At 38.8% G+C, this 19362-nt stretch overlaps 1 protein-coding gene across 1 annotated transcript in view; it reads left to right on the forward strand.

Moving 5' to 3' along the window:
• The window catches only part of ACTR3 (actin related protein 3), a 51244-nt gene that overhangs the window by 23324 nt on the left and 8558 nt on the right, over positions 1-19362 (forward strand). Inside the window, exons 3-11 of the mRNA XM_054043306.1 lie at positions 6146-6270; positions 6747-6857; positions 8729-8824; positions 10790-10897; positions 12010-12153; positions 13190-13363; positions 14656-14748; positions 15624-15749; positions 18678-18761. Coding sequence (XP_053899281.1) covers positions 6146-6270; positions 6747-6857; positions 8729-8824; positions 10790-10897; positions 12010-12153; positions 13190-13363; positions 14656-14748; positions 15624-15749; positions 18678-18761 — 1061 coding nt within the window. The remainder of the gene's footprint in view (positions 1-6145; positions 6271-6746; positions 6858-8728; positions 8825-10789; positions 10898-12009; positions 12154-13189; positions 13364-14655; positions 14749-15623; positions 15750-18677; positions 18762-19362) is intronic.

Below are 19362 nucleotides of genomic sequence, written 5' to 3' on the forward strand. Positions count from 1 at the left end.
GGGGTTCCCGATGATTGGTGCCAAACTGGAGTAGAATGTAGAATTCAATTAATTTCCTTTTGGAAATCCTTCTTTTAATTTTCTGGATGATTTGGCACCAAGTCATTGATCACCTGGGCCAAACCAATCAAGTATCAATTCTTGGTAGAAAAAACTAATCAGCACAAATGAATTTCACTGAATGAGTATCAAATGGAAATAGAATAAGAAGCAGTAGTGCTTAAAAACTGTTGTTGCAAAGTAAATATTGTGGATAGGTGGGGCTGTCTTGCTTTTTTGGCAACAATACTTTGTATGGGAAACTAAGGTTGGTGCATTTAATATTTCTTATTGTTCCCCTTTCTTTTCTATGTGGGTTTTTAATTTGGAACTATCCACCTTTTGTTGTTGTTGTTTTGGATCATTTTTTGTCTTTTTTATGTTTACTTGATATATCATCTCCAGTGTGCTATCCTCAGTTTTGCTTTTCCCCTTAAACCTGCACTTTCGATGTTGCCTTGTCAGCACTGCATATTTCACCAAAAACTGGTAACTACTAGCCCATTACTTCACTTTAGAATTTTAATTTTAAATGTGTTGTGGAAATTGCTATTTCTCGACAGGACTTTGAGAACAGTATTTAGGAGCTATTGTTGGATTTACAGAAAATGTTGCCGAACAAATGCCTTTAACTGAATAATCCATTTGTCATTCTTTTTGCATTATAATATTAAAGCTGGACTTTTTATGTCCATATTTTAAGTGAATCTGCTTACATGGATTAGAATATTTAAAACTTGTATTTGTACACTCCTGGATATTCAGATGTTTCTTCTATTTATTCTTCCTACATCTCTTCTTCCTTGCTAGTAATTCTAACTTGATCATAGTGATCTGTTTTAGACATTAAATATTGGAGTGGGAATTACTTAAGAGATAAGCAGGGAAATTATGTAACAGGCCATCAAGAAAAGAGGATAGTGGCACAGACATATGTTAAATCTTTGAGGAAATAAATTGGTTTTAAATATCCATGAGTAAATTCAGTTACTTGTATATAAAACACAAAGAAATTGCTATATTATGGAAATAGCTGCAGTCTAAATGGGACTGCTAATGAAAGGATCATAGTCTGCAACACTGTCATTTGATGAAACTAAATATTTCCTCATCTGTCCTTTAGGCCAGATTATATAATAATTACACTAATTGCATGAGTTTAAACTGAGATCCACCACCCAAAATGGGGTAAAATAGAATTGGTAATCCACATTAGATAAATTGCAGCAGTACTTATACATAAAATCGTACTGAAATAAGTGAGGCTCTCTTTTAAAAGCTTCTATATTTTTAGTTTCTTTCACTCCACCTTTGCTATTTTAATTTTTTTTTCTTTTGATTTTAAATATTGGCTATTGCACTCTATTTGATTCTTTAGGGGGGGAAAAGCTTATTATGTAACCAGTTTGAGCTGCATTCCTTCCCTCTTGATCAGTTGCTTTTCTTTCCTGATCTCCCACTCTCAAATAATTTTTCTCTCCCACTGTTCCTTTATATAGATTTCCTGCTTAATTCTGAATATGCATCTGTACTGCACAAGGAAACTTGCTGGAAAAATAAAGTAAAAGTGAAATATTGCATTGGCCAGAAAGCCTGTTTTTGAACCCGATTGGAGTTCACTGGTTCATTTTCTTTCTTTGCTGTCTCCCAGCTATTTGTTAATGTCCAGCAAACCATTCCGCTTTCTTCCCTTTGATTTTTACTGTGTGATCTATGTTCAAAATATCAACTAATTGATATCCCTCCAGCACAAGCACTCCTATTTTCTTGTGTCCATATCAAAATATTTTTTGTGTGAACACAAATTTTAAATACTCACTCTCTTCTTTTTCCACTTGTTACATTTAAAACAAATGGCCCCATTAGTTTTTGAGCACAAAAGTCAGTCTGATACAAATACCTCCTCTTTCTTTAAAAGCTTTTTCAATCTTGTGCTGAACAAACCAAAGCCAACTGCTCTCTGATATTAGTGAAGAAGTTCCCATCTTCAAACACCCTGGTAACCTGGTACTTTCACTACCCAGATTTAATTTCCAGTTTGTATCGTCACAATGTACTGCTTTTTCTAAATTGCTTTTTTTATTTTTAAATATAGCCCAAAATGTAGGCTAGTTTCACATTCAACAATAAATATGGACTCATCCTATTTTAGGTTAGAGCAGGGGCAGGCAAACTTTTTGGCCTGAGGGCCACATCAGGTTTCTGAAATTGTATGAAGGGCCGGTTTGGGGAAGCTGTGCTTCCCCAAACAGCCAGGCGTGGCCCAGCCCCTGCCCCCATCTGCCCCCACCCCCCGCTGACCACCCCTGCCCCGAATGCCCCCTGCTGCCCCATCTAACCCCTCCTCTCAATCCTGACTGCCTCCCCCCACCCCCAGGACCCCTGCCCCATCCAACGCCCCTCCCTCCTTCTTGACTGCCTCCCCCGGGACTCCTGCTCCCATTCAACCCCCCTGTCCCATGCCCTCTGACCGCCCCTATCCACACCCCTGCCCCCTGACCAGCACCCTGAATTCTTCTGCCCCCTCTCCAACCTCCCCTGCTCCCTGCCCCCTTACCGTGCTGCCTGGAGCACCAGTGGTTGGCAGTGCTACTGCCACACCGCCCAGAGCATCAAGATAGGCAGCTGTGCTGCCCGGCTGGAGCCAGCCGCACCACAGAGCACCAATAATTGAACACCTTTTGACTTGCATACAGAAGTTTGAGACACCTGACTTCAGGAGAGGGTTTAATTTTAAAGGTGATCTGCAGGGTTGAAAAATTTACCAGACATTTGCTAACCAGCAAGCTAACCCAACTAGCCAAATGAAGCTGCAGAAGATTGGAGGGGAAGGTCAGGTGCATCATACCTTTACTGGATCAGGCCAATGATCTGTCTACCAAGTATCCTGTTTTTGATATTGGCTAGTATCTCAAGCTTCGGTGTGCAAAACCCCCATAATAAATAAAGAAGGTCTCTATAAGGGGAAGTGTCTTCCCAACTTTCTTTCTTCTGTCATGATAGAAGGTAAATAAGAATACTTGACTTATCTTTTCAATAGTATTCATTATTTTGTATATCTCCCTCAGGTCCCCTCTCTCTAAAAACTAAATAATCTTAATATTCCTATCTGTTTCTTTATGGAAATCTTTTTTCCCCTGACTTTAATTCCTTTTTTGAATCCCTTCTTGGTCTGTTAATCTCTTTATGATGAGGTGTCTAGAACTAAACTCAGAGTTCAATCAGAGTGAAACATCCATTTATATAATGGCATGGTATTGAAAATATCTTTATCCCATTCTTTATGCATTTTAGTATCTTGTCTGCTTTTTTTGAATGTGGGTGCACATTGAGCAGCTGTTTCCTTTGTTCTCCTGTCTTTCCGGCTGCTGAGTGGTTGTTAGTTGATTGTGAAGGTAAAGTAGTCCATTGCCAGTTGAGGCAAGTCTTCAACACGTGGAATGAACAGCCGGTTTATTGACTGTGCTAAAATATTAACTTTGAGTAGTATCCCTGTGGGTGCTCCACTTCAGGTGCTCATGCATCCCTTGAGCTCTTGATCAGAGATTTTTCAGTTAGCAGTTGACCTGTGCATGCACCCTTTGCCGCCTCATGCCAGACACCGAAGCTAAGGGGTGTGTGGGGTAAATCACCTTCAGTTCCTTCTCAACTGCCTCAGCCTGAGACTGAGCCCTACTATGTCTAACTTGAGCATGCCTTGGCTTTCTATATTTCTAATATTTTGTATAATACGAACCCACGCTCAGCTTCGGCAACCATGGCCTTAGCTACTGCTTCAGTCCCGATCTCCTATTTGGTACCGCAGGAGTTCAGATATACTAAGGACCTCTTAATAACAGATTAACCAGAGTCTCCGCTCCTCATGGGTACTGAGCGTCTCTTGATACCAAGACTCTGATCTCTGGACTACGATCCTCCAGTACCACAAGACTCTCCACTGAGGGTGCTCCTCGTTTGGATGAGATTGCAGGAGGATGAAGACTACTTCAGTCGATCTTCTTTATCTTTGTCCAGGCTTCTCCAGTATATCCATTCAGGAACCCATTCTCTGAAAGTAATAGGGAAAATTGGGCTTATCAATGGTGATGGAACCAACCCTGGATGCCACCTTTACTTCCTTATGCTCCCCGCCGTCCCCGGCTGCCAATTGACAATTTACAAGACCACTGGTACCGTCTGATAGGGGGGCCAGAGTTGTACAGCCCTCTCCTCCCCAGTCAGCCCCCCTGACAGGAGGAAACCTTTGATGAGCAGGAGGCTAGGCAGATAAGGAGGCCACCTTTCAAATTCCTACTTCATCCTCATCTCTGGATGAGGTGGTTATGGTTCCGCCACCATCCATGGCCGATGATTTTTTTCAGTAATTTCATGATCACAGTGACTGGCACTTTTCAAATTCCTCTCGGAGGCATCAAGAATTCACAGCACAAATTTTTGGATACCCTGCAGTCAGTAACACCCCCAGAATAGTTACACATCAATGAGGTGCTCCTGGATCCAGCTATACTGCTGTGGCAGACACCTTACATTATTCTGCCCACATGTAAACAGGGAGATAAAAAGTAGTATTTTCTTTTTGTTTTCCCACCTCCCCCACCTAATTCTCCGGTGGTGGATGTGGTAAATGAGTAGGGTAGACAGTATTTCAGTAAGTCTACCCCATATAAGGACCAGAAAAGGCTGGATACCTTTGGGCCAAGGGCCTATTCTTCAGCATCCCTGCAGTTCAGGATTGTGATTATCCGGCAGTCATGCCCACATATAGTTTTGCAAATTAGAACAGGTTCACAGCATTTATTGAGCATCTCCCACACGAACATAGGGAGCAATTCGAGTTCATCATCTCAGAAGGGCAGTTCGTGGCCAGAACCATGCTTCAGACATCCTTTGATGCTTCACACACTGCTACAAGTTGCATCTCTATGGCGGAGGTTATGCACAAGGCATCATGGTCATTTCTTGGGGTTTCTAAGAGAAGTACAGAACGTCATGGAGGACCTCCTCTTCAACAGTTGCAAGCTGTTCTTGTATACCACAGATGAGTTCTTGAACACTCTAACAAACTCGAGGGCCACTTTACAATCCTATGGCACATATACACCTACAAATAAGAAAAGGTTTAGTAGGTCACAGACTACCCAGAGATTGCATCCTGCTCAGTTTTCCAGGCCATACATCCACCAAACACCCCAGAAAGAGACATAAGTTTCAAAGAGAGAGGGCTGCCCAACTGCCTTCCATGACCACCTAGCCATCTTCAAAACAACAGTTTTGATGGATTGGTCAAGGGCTTGAATCTTCCCGCAGCTCTGTATTCACAGCTGCTCCTACTAGCCCACCTCCCGGCACTTTGGAGACTGCCCTGCCCACTTCCAACATGCCTAGAGGTGGATCACTACAGATAAATAGGTCAGAACATTAGGTTATACCATACATTTTATATCAGACCCTCCCTTCTCCGTCCCTCAGAAGTCACCTCAAGTGAAGCATCCACAGGGACGCTACTCAATGAAAGTTACTCATTCTGCACAGTAATTGTGCTTCTTTGAGATGTCCCCCTATGCATCCTCCACTACCCACCCTCCTTCCCCTCTGCTTCGGACTGTTCCTTAGGAGTGTTTGGGTAGAGAAGGAACTGAGGTCAGCTCACCCACACACCCCTATATAGCATGAGGAGGCATAGGGCACGTGCATGGGCCGAATGGATGCTAACTGAAAATCTTCAATCAAGGGCTCAAGAGGTGCATGTGTTTCTGAAGTAGAGCACCCACAGGGATATACATCTTGAAGAACCACAGTTACTGCACAAAGTAATTAACCGCTTTTTCTGCATTGTATGCTTAGCATTGCAACATGTTCACATTTTGTTTTCATGACGGTTGTATTATTCAGTCCTAATAGTGTTTCATTATAGGTGACCTTTCCAATGAGATTTTTAAGTGTTGTAGCTGACTCATTGTACCTGTACTGTAGCTGGGAATGGTAAACTATTTCCAGGTGGCAATGTTTTAATCTTTTAATTCAGAATATAAAGCTTTGTGTATCCTGAAACTTCTGTCATACTTCAATCTACAATGTCATTTTATATATCTGTTGCTTATTAAAGGTATTGCAATCAAGGAATCGGCAAAAGTTGTTGATCAAGCACAAAGGAGGGTTACGAAAGGTGTGGATGATTTAGACTTCTTTATTGGGGATGAAGCAATAGAAAAACCAACTTATGCAACAAAGGTATTAAAGGATAGTTCTTTTCTATGAATTTAATAAGTCTTAAAAATCCACTGTAAAATAAATGGTTTCTCATTGATGCTTAACTGTAAAGAACTCTTTATTTTTCCATTTTTAACATGTACTTTTTAAAATAATGATATTCAAATGTTGTTTAATATTCAACCAGTTTCTGGTAACTTTCAAGACATTTTGTCTTCATTTGGAAAAAAAGTACATTAATTTATTTTCTTTGAAATAACATTGGAGAGTGAAGCACAGTTGTTTACTGGTCATTTTCCAGCATAGATGAGTGCTTATAAAGACTTCAAAATTTCAAATTAATAATCATTCTGGGGTAGGAAGAACTTATAGCACAATATTCTTACTGTGTAGTTTGCTTCCTTTTTTAGTGACTTTTCTTCCTGCAGTTAGAAACAATCAATCAAACTTCTTATTTTAAACTTTCCAAATACATACTGATGTATCTGTTTTAACAGTGGCCTATCCGCCATGGTATAGTTGAAGACTGGGACTTGATGGAGAGGTTTATGGAGCAAGTTATCTTTAAATATCTAAGAGCAGAACCGGAAGATCATTACTTTCTTTTGGTGAGTACAAATTGCTTCCTGTTTATGAAAATATGTAAGAATTTTGGGTTTGTAACACACAACCTTTTATGCAAATACACCTTTAAGCTGCACCACCTATGTAGAAAGTTAAAGGTCATGTGCATTCGTTGAAGCCAGGCTGGTCTGGCTACTTCTCTATAAGTTGCTTCTTTATTTTTTATGAGCTTTAAAAGCAAAGGAGTGTCTGATCTACAAACTCCTGTTCTTCCTTTATTTCTATTGCCCCAAACTTTCTCTGTTGCAACAGCTCTCCATTGAAGTGAATAGTGATGTCATGGAAACTACATTTTAGGTAAGTATTTCTCCAATGATGCAGTAGCAGTCTGTGCGCTGTGTGTTAATAGCAGTTGTATTAAAACAGAACAATTCCTGTATCATTTGGATGCAGTTGCTAAAGTGTCATTTCAGTTGCCGTACTTTTTACAGAGCCTGTGGATACACGGAGTGTAAATCTGGTCAGTGGATTTGTTTTGCAGCTTTGAGTAGTTCTAGACATTTTATGATTGGATTTGGGGCAAGGTCTGAGCCTTCTTAATTCCTCACAACTGTTGCTCTAAGCTTTTTCTTGGATTTTGATAATTGAATTTGCTACACAATTTAGCTACAATTAACTTGTCAAGTTGCCCACAATTTCAGTCTTTTTTTACAAGACTCTTTTTTTTATTTTTTTTTTTTTTATTTTTTTTAAGTACACATATAGAAGTTTAAAAACATAGGACTGGAATGAACTTTTTCAATCATTAAGATCAGTTCACGGCTGTCACAGGCCGCCTTTGTTATTTAATCCTGTTCATGAATTCATCAAGCTCCATCTTAAACCTAGCTAAGCAATTGTTCCCACTCCTCCTGTTGGGAGGCAGTTCCAGAATCTCATTCCTCTGATGGTTAGAAACTCTTCCAATTTCCAGCCTAAATTTATTCATGACCAATTTATAACTCTTCTTGAAAATTTCCCTACTTTTATATATAAAAAAGGTAAATGCAGAAAATGGCTCTAGTATCACAACCATAGTTTGTTCCATGAATAGAGAGTGAATCTGCATCCACTAACCAGCCACATTGAATCTCATTGAAATCAGTGGAACTTCAATGAGGGTTGCAGGTTGAAATACATATTCTTCCTCCTCCTGGAACTGTAGCATATGCCTACATGAAAGCAACTGGTAGCAACAAATATTATGTTTATTTCTTTAAATATTCCTCACTCATATAACATTCAGAATGCATACTTTCAAAGAACAGTTTGCGATAAGTCCAAGTTTACGATAGTAGCACATCATATGTATTCTGTCCCAGTCTCCCTTTAATATAATTTATTCAGATGGTAACGACTATCTTCTTCTGATATTGCCTTTGAGAAGAGAATAGAACATAATATTCATGTTCAGTTCGGTGAATGGCTGAGAAAAAATAGGCTCTTTGTAATTGGGGCTATCAAAATACTTGGAATATACAACAGTCCTTTTTTTGGATGATAGTACTATATTCTGTCAATGGATACAATGTTGCAGTGAAATAACTGCCCATGATAAGAGGACGCCAATATATCTTGGTAAATTGCGGCAAGAATTGAGTTTCACATCACTTTTGTGTTCCTGCATGACGACACACACTGTGATATCCCTATGGTGCAGTTTGCATTAGTTTTCTAGCCTTCATGGGAATTGACAGGTTTACTAAATTAAACAGTTTGCTGATAGCTTTTTAAAGCACAGTGTGAATTCCTGCTATTTGTACCCTGGGTAAATTATTAAGCTCACAACCTGAAAACTTTTCTTGGTGTTTATAAAATCTGAATAAATGCAAGTATTGGATTTGAATTGATTTTAAAAATCACTTCTGTCACACAGACTGAACCTCCACTAAATACTCCGGAAAATAGGGAATATACTGCTGAGATAATGTTTGAGTCCTTCAACGTTCCAGGACTGTACATTGCTGTTCAGGTGAGAATGCAACTGTTAAGTGGAGGGAAGAAAAGATGATTTTTCTCAACTTTAATGTAAATGATCTTTAAACCCAATGAGAAAATTGTGCATAATTCTACTGGTTTGGAGATTGGTATTTGCGTTAGAGGTTTTCATTGGGTGACTGGTTCAAATCCAGCATAGTGGTCAAAAATACTTACTCCAGCTAGCAGCCAAATGATATTATGTAAAATGAACTGGTGGTTTCAACTCAGTTCGTGAAGGACAGGTTTCCCATGAGAAAACACACCATAATAAGTGGCAATAGGCCAAGAACAGAATAGGCCATGAACAGGAAGTTGTCTTTCATGTCTAGAGGCAGCCCTTTGGATGGGAGTACCTCTGTTTTGCAGAACTTGCACTGCGGTATTTCTGTGCTGTGCCTGTTCTGTGGCTAAAAAACATTAGGGACAGGAACTATCAATATGCCTTTTTTTTTTCTTTTTTTTGCAAGCTGTTTTTAATAGATATTCCGCCACTCCGTTTTTGTTTTCCAATCCATAAATGGTACTAATGCACACAAATTAGTGAATTACAAATCTCTTTCTGAATAACCTTTTAGTATAACTTGAGCTTTAGTGAAAATTTTTATTTTTAGAAAGCATTGATCTGTTTCCTTAGGAATTTTTGTTTTAGGAGCATGATATAGTTTATATTTGTTTGAGATGGAACACAATAGCACTTAAGCAGATTCCCTTTAGAAATCTGTTTCAATTTTATGATTATGCTTTTTTACTACTTGATCCTGGTGTATAATCAAATATGCAAATAACAAATATATAGGTACTAATTTGCCATTGGAGAACATCATACTGGCTCACATATAGGTTCATCTAGATTCCTTCACGTTTTCTATCAGTTGTTCATCCACAGGTCTAGACCATCCCATTTCTCCAAAATATAAAGTATGTTCCACTTCTTTCATTCACACTTCCTTGAACAGATGTTTGTCTTAGTACTGTGTCAGACAGCAATCTTGATATTCAAACATGCATTCACCATTCATTTATATAATTGTGTAGACCTCTCCAAGTGGCACCTATCATTATATAGTTATTTCTGCCAGTAGCGTCCTGCTCTCCAATTTGAACGTTTTTTTTTTTTAACTGTGTGTGAGGAATAGAGAGGATGATGTATTTTGTCTCCTAACAGTTTGAAGTTCATTTCCTCCAGCACTTCAGACAGTAGAAATACAATCTGATGTTCCTTGCTTGTGTAAATCACTTCAGGGAGGTTCGAACATGAATTGATGCTTAAACTTGCATGCTTCAATTAAATCATACCAGCTTACAACAGAGGATCTAGCCCAGTAGTTTTCAACCTGGGGTTCGCAGACTATGTCTAAGAGGTCTGTGAAAGATGGTTGTTACCATAGAACAGTGGTTTTCAATCTGAGGTCCGCAGACCCCTAGGGACCACCTCCATTTGAAATTTTTTAGGGGTCCACAAATGAAAAAAGGTTGAAAACCACTGATCTTAACCCTTAGTTTATAAGTGTATTTGCCTACAAAAGGAAACTAACTAAATGTCAAACTCTAATTCTAGTGCTTTTGTTTAGAATGCAATACATCTTCAATTCCCTTTTCAGTACATGGTAATTTATGCTACAGTAGTGTCAAAATCAGATGTACTTGTTACAAAGTCATATTTTTTTCTCATTTTTATACTGAAACTTACTGACAAATTTTGTAAGCTTCATTCTTTGATTCTATATAAAGGAAAAATGAAAAGTATTCAAACATTGAGGGCTTAGGTTATTTTGATTCAGTTGTGCTTAAATAGACTTTGTTCACTTTGGCTTTTTTTTTTTTTTTTTTTTTTTTTTTTTTTTTTTTTGTACCTTCATTCAAAGGGTATAAAACATCAGCTGTAGAGGAACTTCAGTATAGGCTTTATGCATCAATGTAAAACTAAAGGTTCAAATTCTGCTTTCTCTTTTGCAAGGCTGTCCTTGCCTTAGCTGCATCTTGGACATCGAGACAGGTAGGAGAACGGACATTGACTGGCACAGTTATAGACAGTGGAGATGGTGTTACTCATGTTATTCCTGTGGTAAGTATACTTCAAAATATCAAAGCCGCATAATGTAATGCTATATCACGCATTGTAACTTTTCTGAAGAGAACATTGATATAGGAGATGGCTTTTGTTGTAGTTAAAACATGTAAGTAGATGAAAAGGAATTGATAGATGAAAATGTAATCTCCACAATGGGACAGACATACATGTGACTATTCATTTTGATCGTTTTTCGTTAAAAATTCAAATTTTGAGTGTGGGTTTGCTACTTACAAAATGTTTTAGCTCATTATTAAATTTCAGAGATGATGCAGGACTTGGAATAATTAAGACATTTCAAATAATCTTTTAATACTGTAAAGAGTACTGCATATGCTGTACAAACAGTATATCAGATAATAGAATAATTAAGTCTTCTGGTTTGAGCTTCCTTTTTAAAGGTCAGGGAATCTAATCTGTTAAAACATATGCAATTTACAAATTAATCCTCATGAACACAAATATCCTATCACTTTTATGATAGAATTCAACACCTGCCTCCCCTTTCCTTCTCTGTGACATGTGGGGATAGGGAGGGTGGAATGAAAAATTATAAAAATGGTGGACCAATGTGATGTGCTAAATGTCATTTTGATCGCTTTGCTGGACTGTTATGTCTCCTCCCGATCTTCAAAACTCCCATCTCTTTGGCCTGTGTAAATTGTAAACTCTTGCATACTTATGCCTACAACTCTTGAGTGCTATTGAACAGTAATGGGTGAGGGAATGTCTCACTTTATCTGACTTAAGGAGCAAATATAGAGAGTAAGAAGTTGTTACTTTAAGTGCTGACAGAATGGATGTGTCTGGTCTCTGTTGTCTGTAAGAATGGTAACCAAATGCAGGGCCTCAGAAATGGAGAATAAAGAACTATGAATAATGGGAGTGTCCTCTGGGCTCCATCAAGGGTACAAGATTATGAGAGGGATTGTGTGTATAAATGTAACTCTGATAAATCTGAATTGTGGAAATGAAGGACCCAATCCTGTAAGGATATGAATAAGCATTTTCAGAATCGCACTATATATGCTTCAATAAACAACTCTTTTTTTTTGGAAGTTGATGGAAAGCATTTTTCTCCTTCTCCAAATTAATGTTACTTCCAGGCTGAAGGCTATGTGATTGGCAGCTGTATCAAACATATTCCAATTGCAGGACGAGATATAACATACTTCATTCAGCAACTGCTGAGAGAGCGAGAAGTAGGAATTCCTCCTGAGCAATCCTTGGAAACTGCTAAAGCAGTGAAGGTAAAATGAAAATTAATGAATGGCAAAGTTATACCACAGTATGAATTTATTTTAAAAAATCATATTAAAAATGACTCCCTTCTTAATTATCTTTTTCTAAATGAGAATATAAATGTCTATATTTAACTACCTAAAATATAACGTGATATTAATAAACCAGTGTCAGTCTAGAACCATCTTTTCCGCTGAGACGTAACTATTGTAATACTTAACTGGAAACTCTCCTGGTGCTAACTGTAAATGAAAAGCCATAATGACTTATCTTTTTTTAAATTCACACAATGCACAGTCAACCTGTGAAACTTGCTGCCAGGGGATGTTGTGAAGACCAACACTATAACTTGGTTAAAAAAAAATGATTTAATTTCTTGGAGGATAGGTCCATCAATGGTTATTAGCCAAGATGGTCAGGGATGCAACCCTGTGCTCTGACTGACCCTAAGCCTCTGAAGATGGCACTGGACGACAGGGAATGGATCACTCAATAATTTCCCTCTGACGCATCTGGCATTGGCCAATGTCAGAAGACCAGATACTAATCCAGAATGGTCATTCTTATGTCCTTATGATTTCTTCTGCATAGGTAGCGGTCTCCTTCCCCTCTTCCTCCCCCCCCCCCCCCCCCCCCCCCCGCAGTACAAATCTGTTATAACTGATCCACTGAAGGATGTTCATCTATTAAGTACATTATACATTTAGTACTCATTTTTCATTACCATCAAAATTTGAGGAAAAATGGAATCAAAACCAACTTAGCCGGTCAAAGCATGCTACTTGCTCCCAGTGATGCATAGAAATTATTACAATTATTTAATTGTACATAGTGTCGCTTGAACCTTTTTTTTTTTTTTTTGGTACTCTGTGTAGCTACTTACTAGCTTCCAACTCTTTCCAAGAGCCTGAACCATTTTTAAAAAGGAGCCTTATTTGTACTATATTTAATTGGGTTCAAACAGCTCCATATTGTAAGTACATATCATTTTTTTTTCTACTGTGTTGGGGAAGATTTCTACAAATGTGTATATTTAATTTTCAGGAGCGCTTTAGTTATGTCTGCCCTGATTTAGTAAAAGAATTTAACAAGTATGACACTGATGGTACAAAATGGATTAAACAGTATACCGGAATCAATGCAATCTCAAAGAAAGAATTCACCATTGATGTTGGTTATGAGAGATTCCTGGGGCCGGAGATCTTCTTTCATCCTGAGGTAAGTTGGTGTGAATTATAGTGGTCTTCAGATTTTTTCAGTTCAAGCTGTAGAACAGCGGTTTAAAATTGGTACACTAAAATCTAAATGCATTTGAAAGATGTGAAAACTTGCCTATCTCAGTTTACATTTTAAAGTAGATAATTGCTGTTGTAAAAAGCGAGTGAGTTTTACTTCTTGATATTGGGTAACCTTTCAGTATACAAATTACAGCACTTGAGCAGTCAAACACAGTATAACCCTAGAACATTTTAAATAATTGGATTGCTAATATGGGTTATTGTTCCTCTCCTTCTTGCTAAGCATTTATCTTTTAAAATTAAATTTCTTATTACCCATCGTGCATGGTTCTGTCTAGTCATTTAAAATACCAATTTTCATTTCATTAAAAATTTTCCCTCCCATTTCCAATTCTGTGCCACTCACCCTGTTTTCAGGGTCATTTTAGAAAAAGCAGATAGGAATAACTCTACCTATTTCTTCCTCAGTCCCTTCTCTTTCTTTCTTCTCTTATCATGGCCACTTCCTCATTCTGAGTTAAACTGTGCGCTTCAGTACTGAGCCTCTGAGAAGTGTGGGAGGTCTTTGAACTGTTGCAAAAGAATTGTTAAATTTACAAAAGCAGTACAAGAGAACAATTGGCAAAATGGAAAAAAAAATCTAATCACTTCTTTCTTTTCTTTTTAACCTTTTACTAAATGGCCATTAAAATAAATACTCAGGTTTCTGTTTCCTGTATTAGTTAACGGTTACACATGTAGTGCAATAAGATGGCTTGCTTCATTTATTTCCCTCCTTCTTCTGTTTGGTATAAACGGTGCAGCATTTGACTTGACTGTTTTTTCCATTTGTGAATGTGCAGGAGAAGGGGAAGGGGGGAAACAACTCAGAATATCCTTTCTGTTACTCCTGCATGTACTAACACTGCTCTTTCAATTAAGGACGTGTCTGGGATTAATCCCAGCCTTTTTCTGTTTCTCTCTTTCTATTACATGTTGCTCTCAAGTACTCTGACTCCCTACTACTAATGAGCTTTTTTTCTCTTTCAAGATTGAGTACTTTCTTTTCTCACTTTCCTGGGATCCCCTGGGTAACCTGCGTACACCTAGTAGGTCAAGAAAAAGTGTATTGCTTCTAAAAGCCAGAAAATAATTACTGCTGTTTCAAATTGCACTTTGATTCTTGTTCTTCGAATTAAAACGGCAAGATTTTTAAAGTATATTGGTTTAAAATTGTGGTGTTAGCTACCTCATTACAGCTGTTTTTATATTCAATTTGACTTCTGATTTTAGTTTGCTAATCCTGACTTCACCCAACCCATTTCAGAAGTAGTAGATGAAGTTATTCAGAATTGTCCTATTGATGTTAGACGTCCTCTGTATAAGGTCAGTAAGAGTGAAGTTATTTTAAAATAGTTTTGTTTCAGTGGGGTCCAAACATGCATGTCCTTTACTAGATATAGATGTCATCTTTTTATACTGAAATAGTTGTTATAGACTTGGTGGTAGTTTTTGATTAAAAGCAAACTGCACTGTCATTGGGTCTAACATACAGAAGACCACTCAAAGTGAAGACATTTTCACTAACCGCTTAATTTTAATCAGAATTGCAGTTTGAACATTTTAATCTATTTTAATGTTTCAGGACTGTAATACTGTTTAAAAAAAGGAGGAGGAAAAGGGTTAAAATGTGGGGGAGGGGAAAGAAAAGATGATGGTAGGGATCAAAGGGATTTTTAGACTTTTTTTATACAATTTACCTTTCTTCAGAGTAATAGCCCAATTTATGTGTGGTATTTATCTAACGTTTTAAAATTTGAATAATTTAAAACATTCTGTGTAATAACTTTAAAAAGCCATGTAAAATTGGTGACCATAGGTTGAATATCCATGTCCAGGGCTGAATAAATATCGAGGAACTAACTTTTAGAAGTGACTAGTAATTCTAGATGCCACAATATTGGGTGTCCACATCGACACCCTAAAGAGGTCTAATATTCAGAAATGCTAAGTATCCAACTTCTGAAAATCAATTAGTCCCAGTAACTGCTCTCCAATAGAGTACCCAAAAATGGAGGCACCTGAAATCACTAATCAGTCAAATATTTAGGTCCGAGTCCTTGTAAACAGGAAGCACCCTTAATATAATTATAATAATCAGCATCTGTCTTCACTCTGATGTCCAAGACTAATAACTAACTTTTGATCATCTTAAAATTACATAATGACCTATTTCTAATGTATATGCATATTCATTATAGAATATCGTCCTCTCTGGAGGTTCGACCATGTTCAGGGACTTTGGTCGCCGTTTACAACGAGATTTGAAAAGAACTGTTGATGCCCGGCTGAAACTCAGTGAGGAACTGAGTGGTGGCAGACTGAAGGTTTGTTTCCTTAGCCAATACATTAAACTTAATGTTCATGACTCACGTCTATCTCTTTTTATTATGCTTTTTTTTTTTTTTACTGGAAATTCTAGGTCTTAAGTAACAAATTACTGCAATGACACTCTTCTGTTTGTGTTGTCATTTTGAACTAAAGTTGATTCTTCTTTTATATAAAGATCTTCTGGGTTATTTTAACAAGGATTAATGTACTGTAATGGACTCCTGAGAATAGTCCCCACACAATACTTGTGTGTTGGAGACCTATGGTGCTGCTTCCCTTGCTTCACAACTGAGCTGCCCATCCCTTGCTGTAGTCATGAGCTGTAGAAATCTCAGGGTATGTCTACACTGCAATTAGACACCCCTTGGGCTCGGGGGTAGGGAGAGCTGTTTAATTGCAGAGTAGATGTTAGGACTTGGGCTGCAGACCAGGCTCTGGGACCCTCCCACCTCGCAGGGTCCTACAGCCCAGGCTCCAGCCTGAGCCCAAAGATGTACACTGCAATTAATAGCCACTTAGCCAGAGCCCCATGAGCCCGAGTCAGCTGGCATGGGCCAGTAGCAGGTTTTTAATTGAAGTGTAGAGACACCCTCCATCTCCCATAGAGGATAGGGCTTACTCCTGTTATGGGGGGAGGGCACTCCACCCTATGATGAGATGCTGACCTTGATCTTGCTTTTTGTAAACCAAAACAAACCCCCAAAACAACAACAAACAACTGTCTGGGAAAATGTGAGGTAAAATGAATGTCTATTCTTTCTGTTTTTTTCTAAATTAGGCCCTAAATCTAACTTCAGTGCAGCGTTTGTTGGATATGTTTTATATTTCTTTGGGTTACTCTAGCTATATTACTGTCCTTACAAACACTAAGCATCTCTCACACATTCTAATAATGTTTTCAGTATTGTTGTAGCTGTGTTGGGTCCATGATATTAGAGAGACATTATGTGAGTAGTATCTTTTATTGGACCAACTTCAGTTGGTGAAGGAGACAAGCTTATGAACTTACATAGAGCTCTTCTTCAGGACCTATTACTGAAATTTCAAAATTACACACACACGTATTTCCCTGATTGAAAATAACCTAACTGAGTTTTCGCTAAGACTAGCTGACAGAACTGCTTGAATCAGTCAACTGCTTTCTGTTTCTGACATTGCATGCCTGAGTCATCTGTAGTGATCTTTATATATCTATGGGGAGGCAGGGAGGTAGACTAAGGGCATGTCTACACTTACCCTCGGAGCCATCGATCCAGCAGCAGTCAATTTATCTCGTCTAGTGAAGGCACAATAAATCAAGCACTCTCTCATCGACTCTAGTACTCCACTGGAGCGAGAAGCATAGGTGGAGTCGACTGGGGAGTGTCAGAAGTCAACCTACTGCAGTGAAGACACTGCGGTAAGTAGCTCTAAGTATGTCGACTTCAGCTACACTATTTTCGTAGCTGAAGTTGCGTAACTTAGACCGACTTAGCTTGCCCTCCCCCCTCACCAGTGTAGACCATGCCTAAGTAGCAAAGGGCATGAAGGACATAAGCAATGAGAGCCATGGGGACATGATTGAAGGGTTTGTAAAGACGGGAGTTTAGCAAGTGTGGTAATCTGAGGAAATAAGGTGGGTCTGTGCGAGAGAGGGAGGGAGACGTGGGCGGCTAGTGACCCGGCCGTTGAGGAAGGCTAGTCCCCAGCCCCTCCCCTTGTGCCTCTTCCTTCCCCGCAGGAGTCCAGAGCACCCCCAGCGTGGCCCCAGCCATAGCCTCCCTGACTTCCTGCAGGAGGCGGGCCAGTCAGGTCAGAGCACTCTAGACTGTGAACTGCAGGAGGGGGCCTGGCCTGGGGGCGGAGTGTGGGTGGGGCCACACTAGGCTTTTTAGGAAGGCACAGCCTACCGTTGCCTATGATACTCATTGCCCATGGAGAGAGAGAGAGATTGGAGGGAAGTGAGGGAGGTGCTATGGTTCCGGGAGTGTTTCAAGCAATAACTACATAACTGCAGAGACACTTGGCTTTTCCAGCACTGCTGCCTTGACTCTGACACAACATCAGCACTGTTGGAGCCACACATCCTGTGCCAAAGCCCTGCTACAGCTAGGGCTTCCCCATGGCACTGTTGCTTTAATGTCCTGGTGCATCCTTTCAATCATGGATGCCTCAGCACAGAGATATTGGACTCCATCCCAGACCACCTCCTAGGCCTTTGTTTTCCCCAACAGTAAATCAATTATTGAAAAATCAAAACACATAGACTTCCTTATTGCATCATTTTAAATAATACTATTAGTAGTTGCAAACAACTTTTCAAAGTGATTGCTTGAAACACTCGCAGAACCACAGCACCTCGCTTCCCTCCAATAAATCTCTTTTCCACACACACCCCTTATTTCCACAGGTTACCTACCACACTTGCTAAATTTCAATCATCTTCACGCACTCACACCAACACACCCAAATATACCCATCATTTATCAAACTACATCATACACACTATTTCCTGCAACACCAATATTCCAGACAGTGAGGAAACATCCGTTTCTAACCAGTCGAAAGTTTGGCGTTAAAATTTGTACGTTTTGTGTGAATGTAAAGAGGAAGATGCTGCTTTGTGGGTGATCTAATTTAGAAAAGGAAAATCTGTGGCTGTAGGCTACAAGTGATGTCACACATCTCAGCTAGGAATTTCCTGGTCTTTATTATGATTATGTTTAGGTGGAATCGCCACATGAAATTTAAAATAACTTTTAAAATAGTTTTTATTTGGGGGAATAGTAGGTGTGTGATAGTTGTGTAAGCGTAGCATCGTGCACATATACATGCTGTTTAAGAAACGATTTAATTAAGAGCACTAAACTTAGATCTGTAAAGAAAAATGTACACTCTATTTAGTATTGCTAGTAATAGCACGTTTTAATTGTTTCCCTTTGTAGCCCAAACCTATTGATGTACAAGTCATTACGCATCATATGCAAAGATATGCAGTTTGGTTTGGAGGATCAATGCTGGCTTCCACAGTAAGTTGGTTATAAAACTTAACATGGTTCAGTCATTCTAGGTACACTTTGGAATCCTATTTTATCCTTGATGCACATTCATTACACCTACTGATGTATTTCGGGCAGCAAATATAAACCCCTTTGAGTCTAATGAAGACTTTAAAGATTTTAAAGGAGCAAATGACAACCAAGTGTCATGAAATGTATTTGTTTATAATAGTTACACTATTATAAATGAGCATTCTTATTGAAAACTGTATTTGGCTTTATGGCAAAATGTGATGTCTGTTGTATGGATTTGTTTAGCAGTAATTCAAAACCAAGTATACAGTTTCCAAATTCAATATACACCTCTACCCCGATATAACGCCACCCAATATAACACGAATTCGGATATAACGCGGTAAAGCAGTGCTCGGGGGGGTGGGGAGGGGCTGCGCACTCCGGTGGATCAAAACAAGTTCGATATAACGCGGTTTCACCTATAACACAGTAAAAAAAATGTTGGCTCCCGAGGACAGCATTCTATCGAGGTAAAGGTGTACCTTTGTTTTCCCAGTTGTTATTGAGATTTACATATAGTTGAAATGGAAGCAGAGCATTTGACTTTTTGTTTCCT

Source organism: Malaclemys terrapin, chromosome 11 (genome assembly GCF_027887155.1).
Source record: "Malaclemys terrapin pileata isolate rMalTer1 chromosome 11, rMalTer1.hap1, whole genome shotgun sequence".
In the NCBI taxonomy this organism is placed as follows: domain Eukaryota; kingdom Metazoa; phylum Chordata; order Testudines; family Emydidae; genus Malaclemys; species Malaclemys terrapin.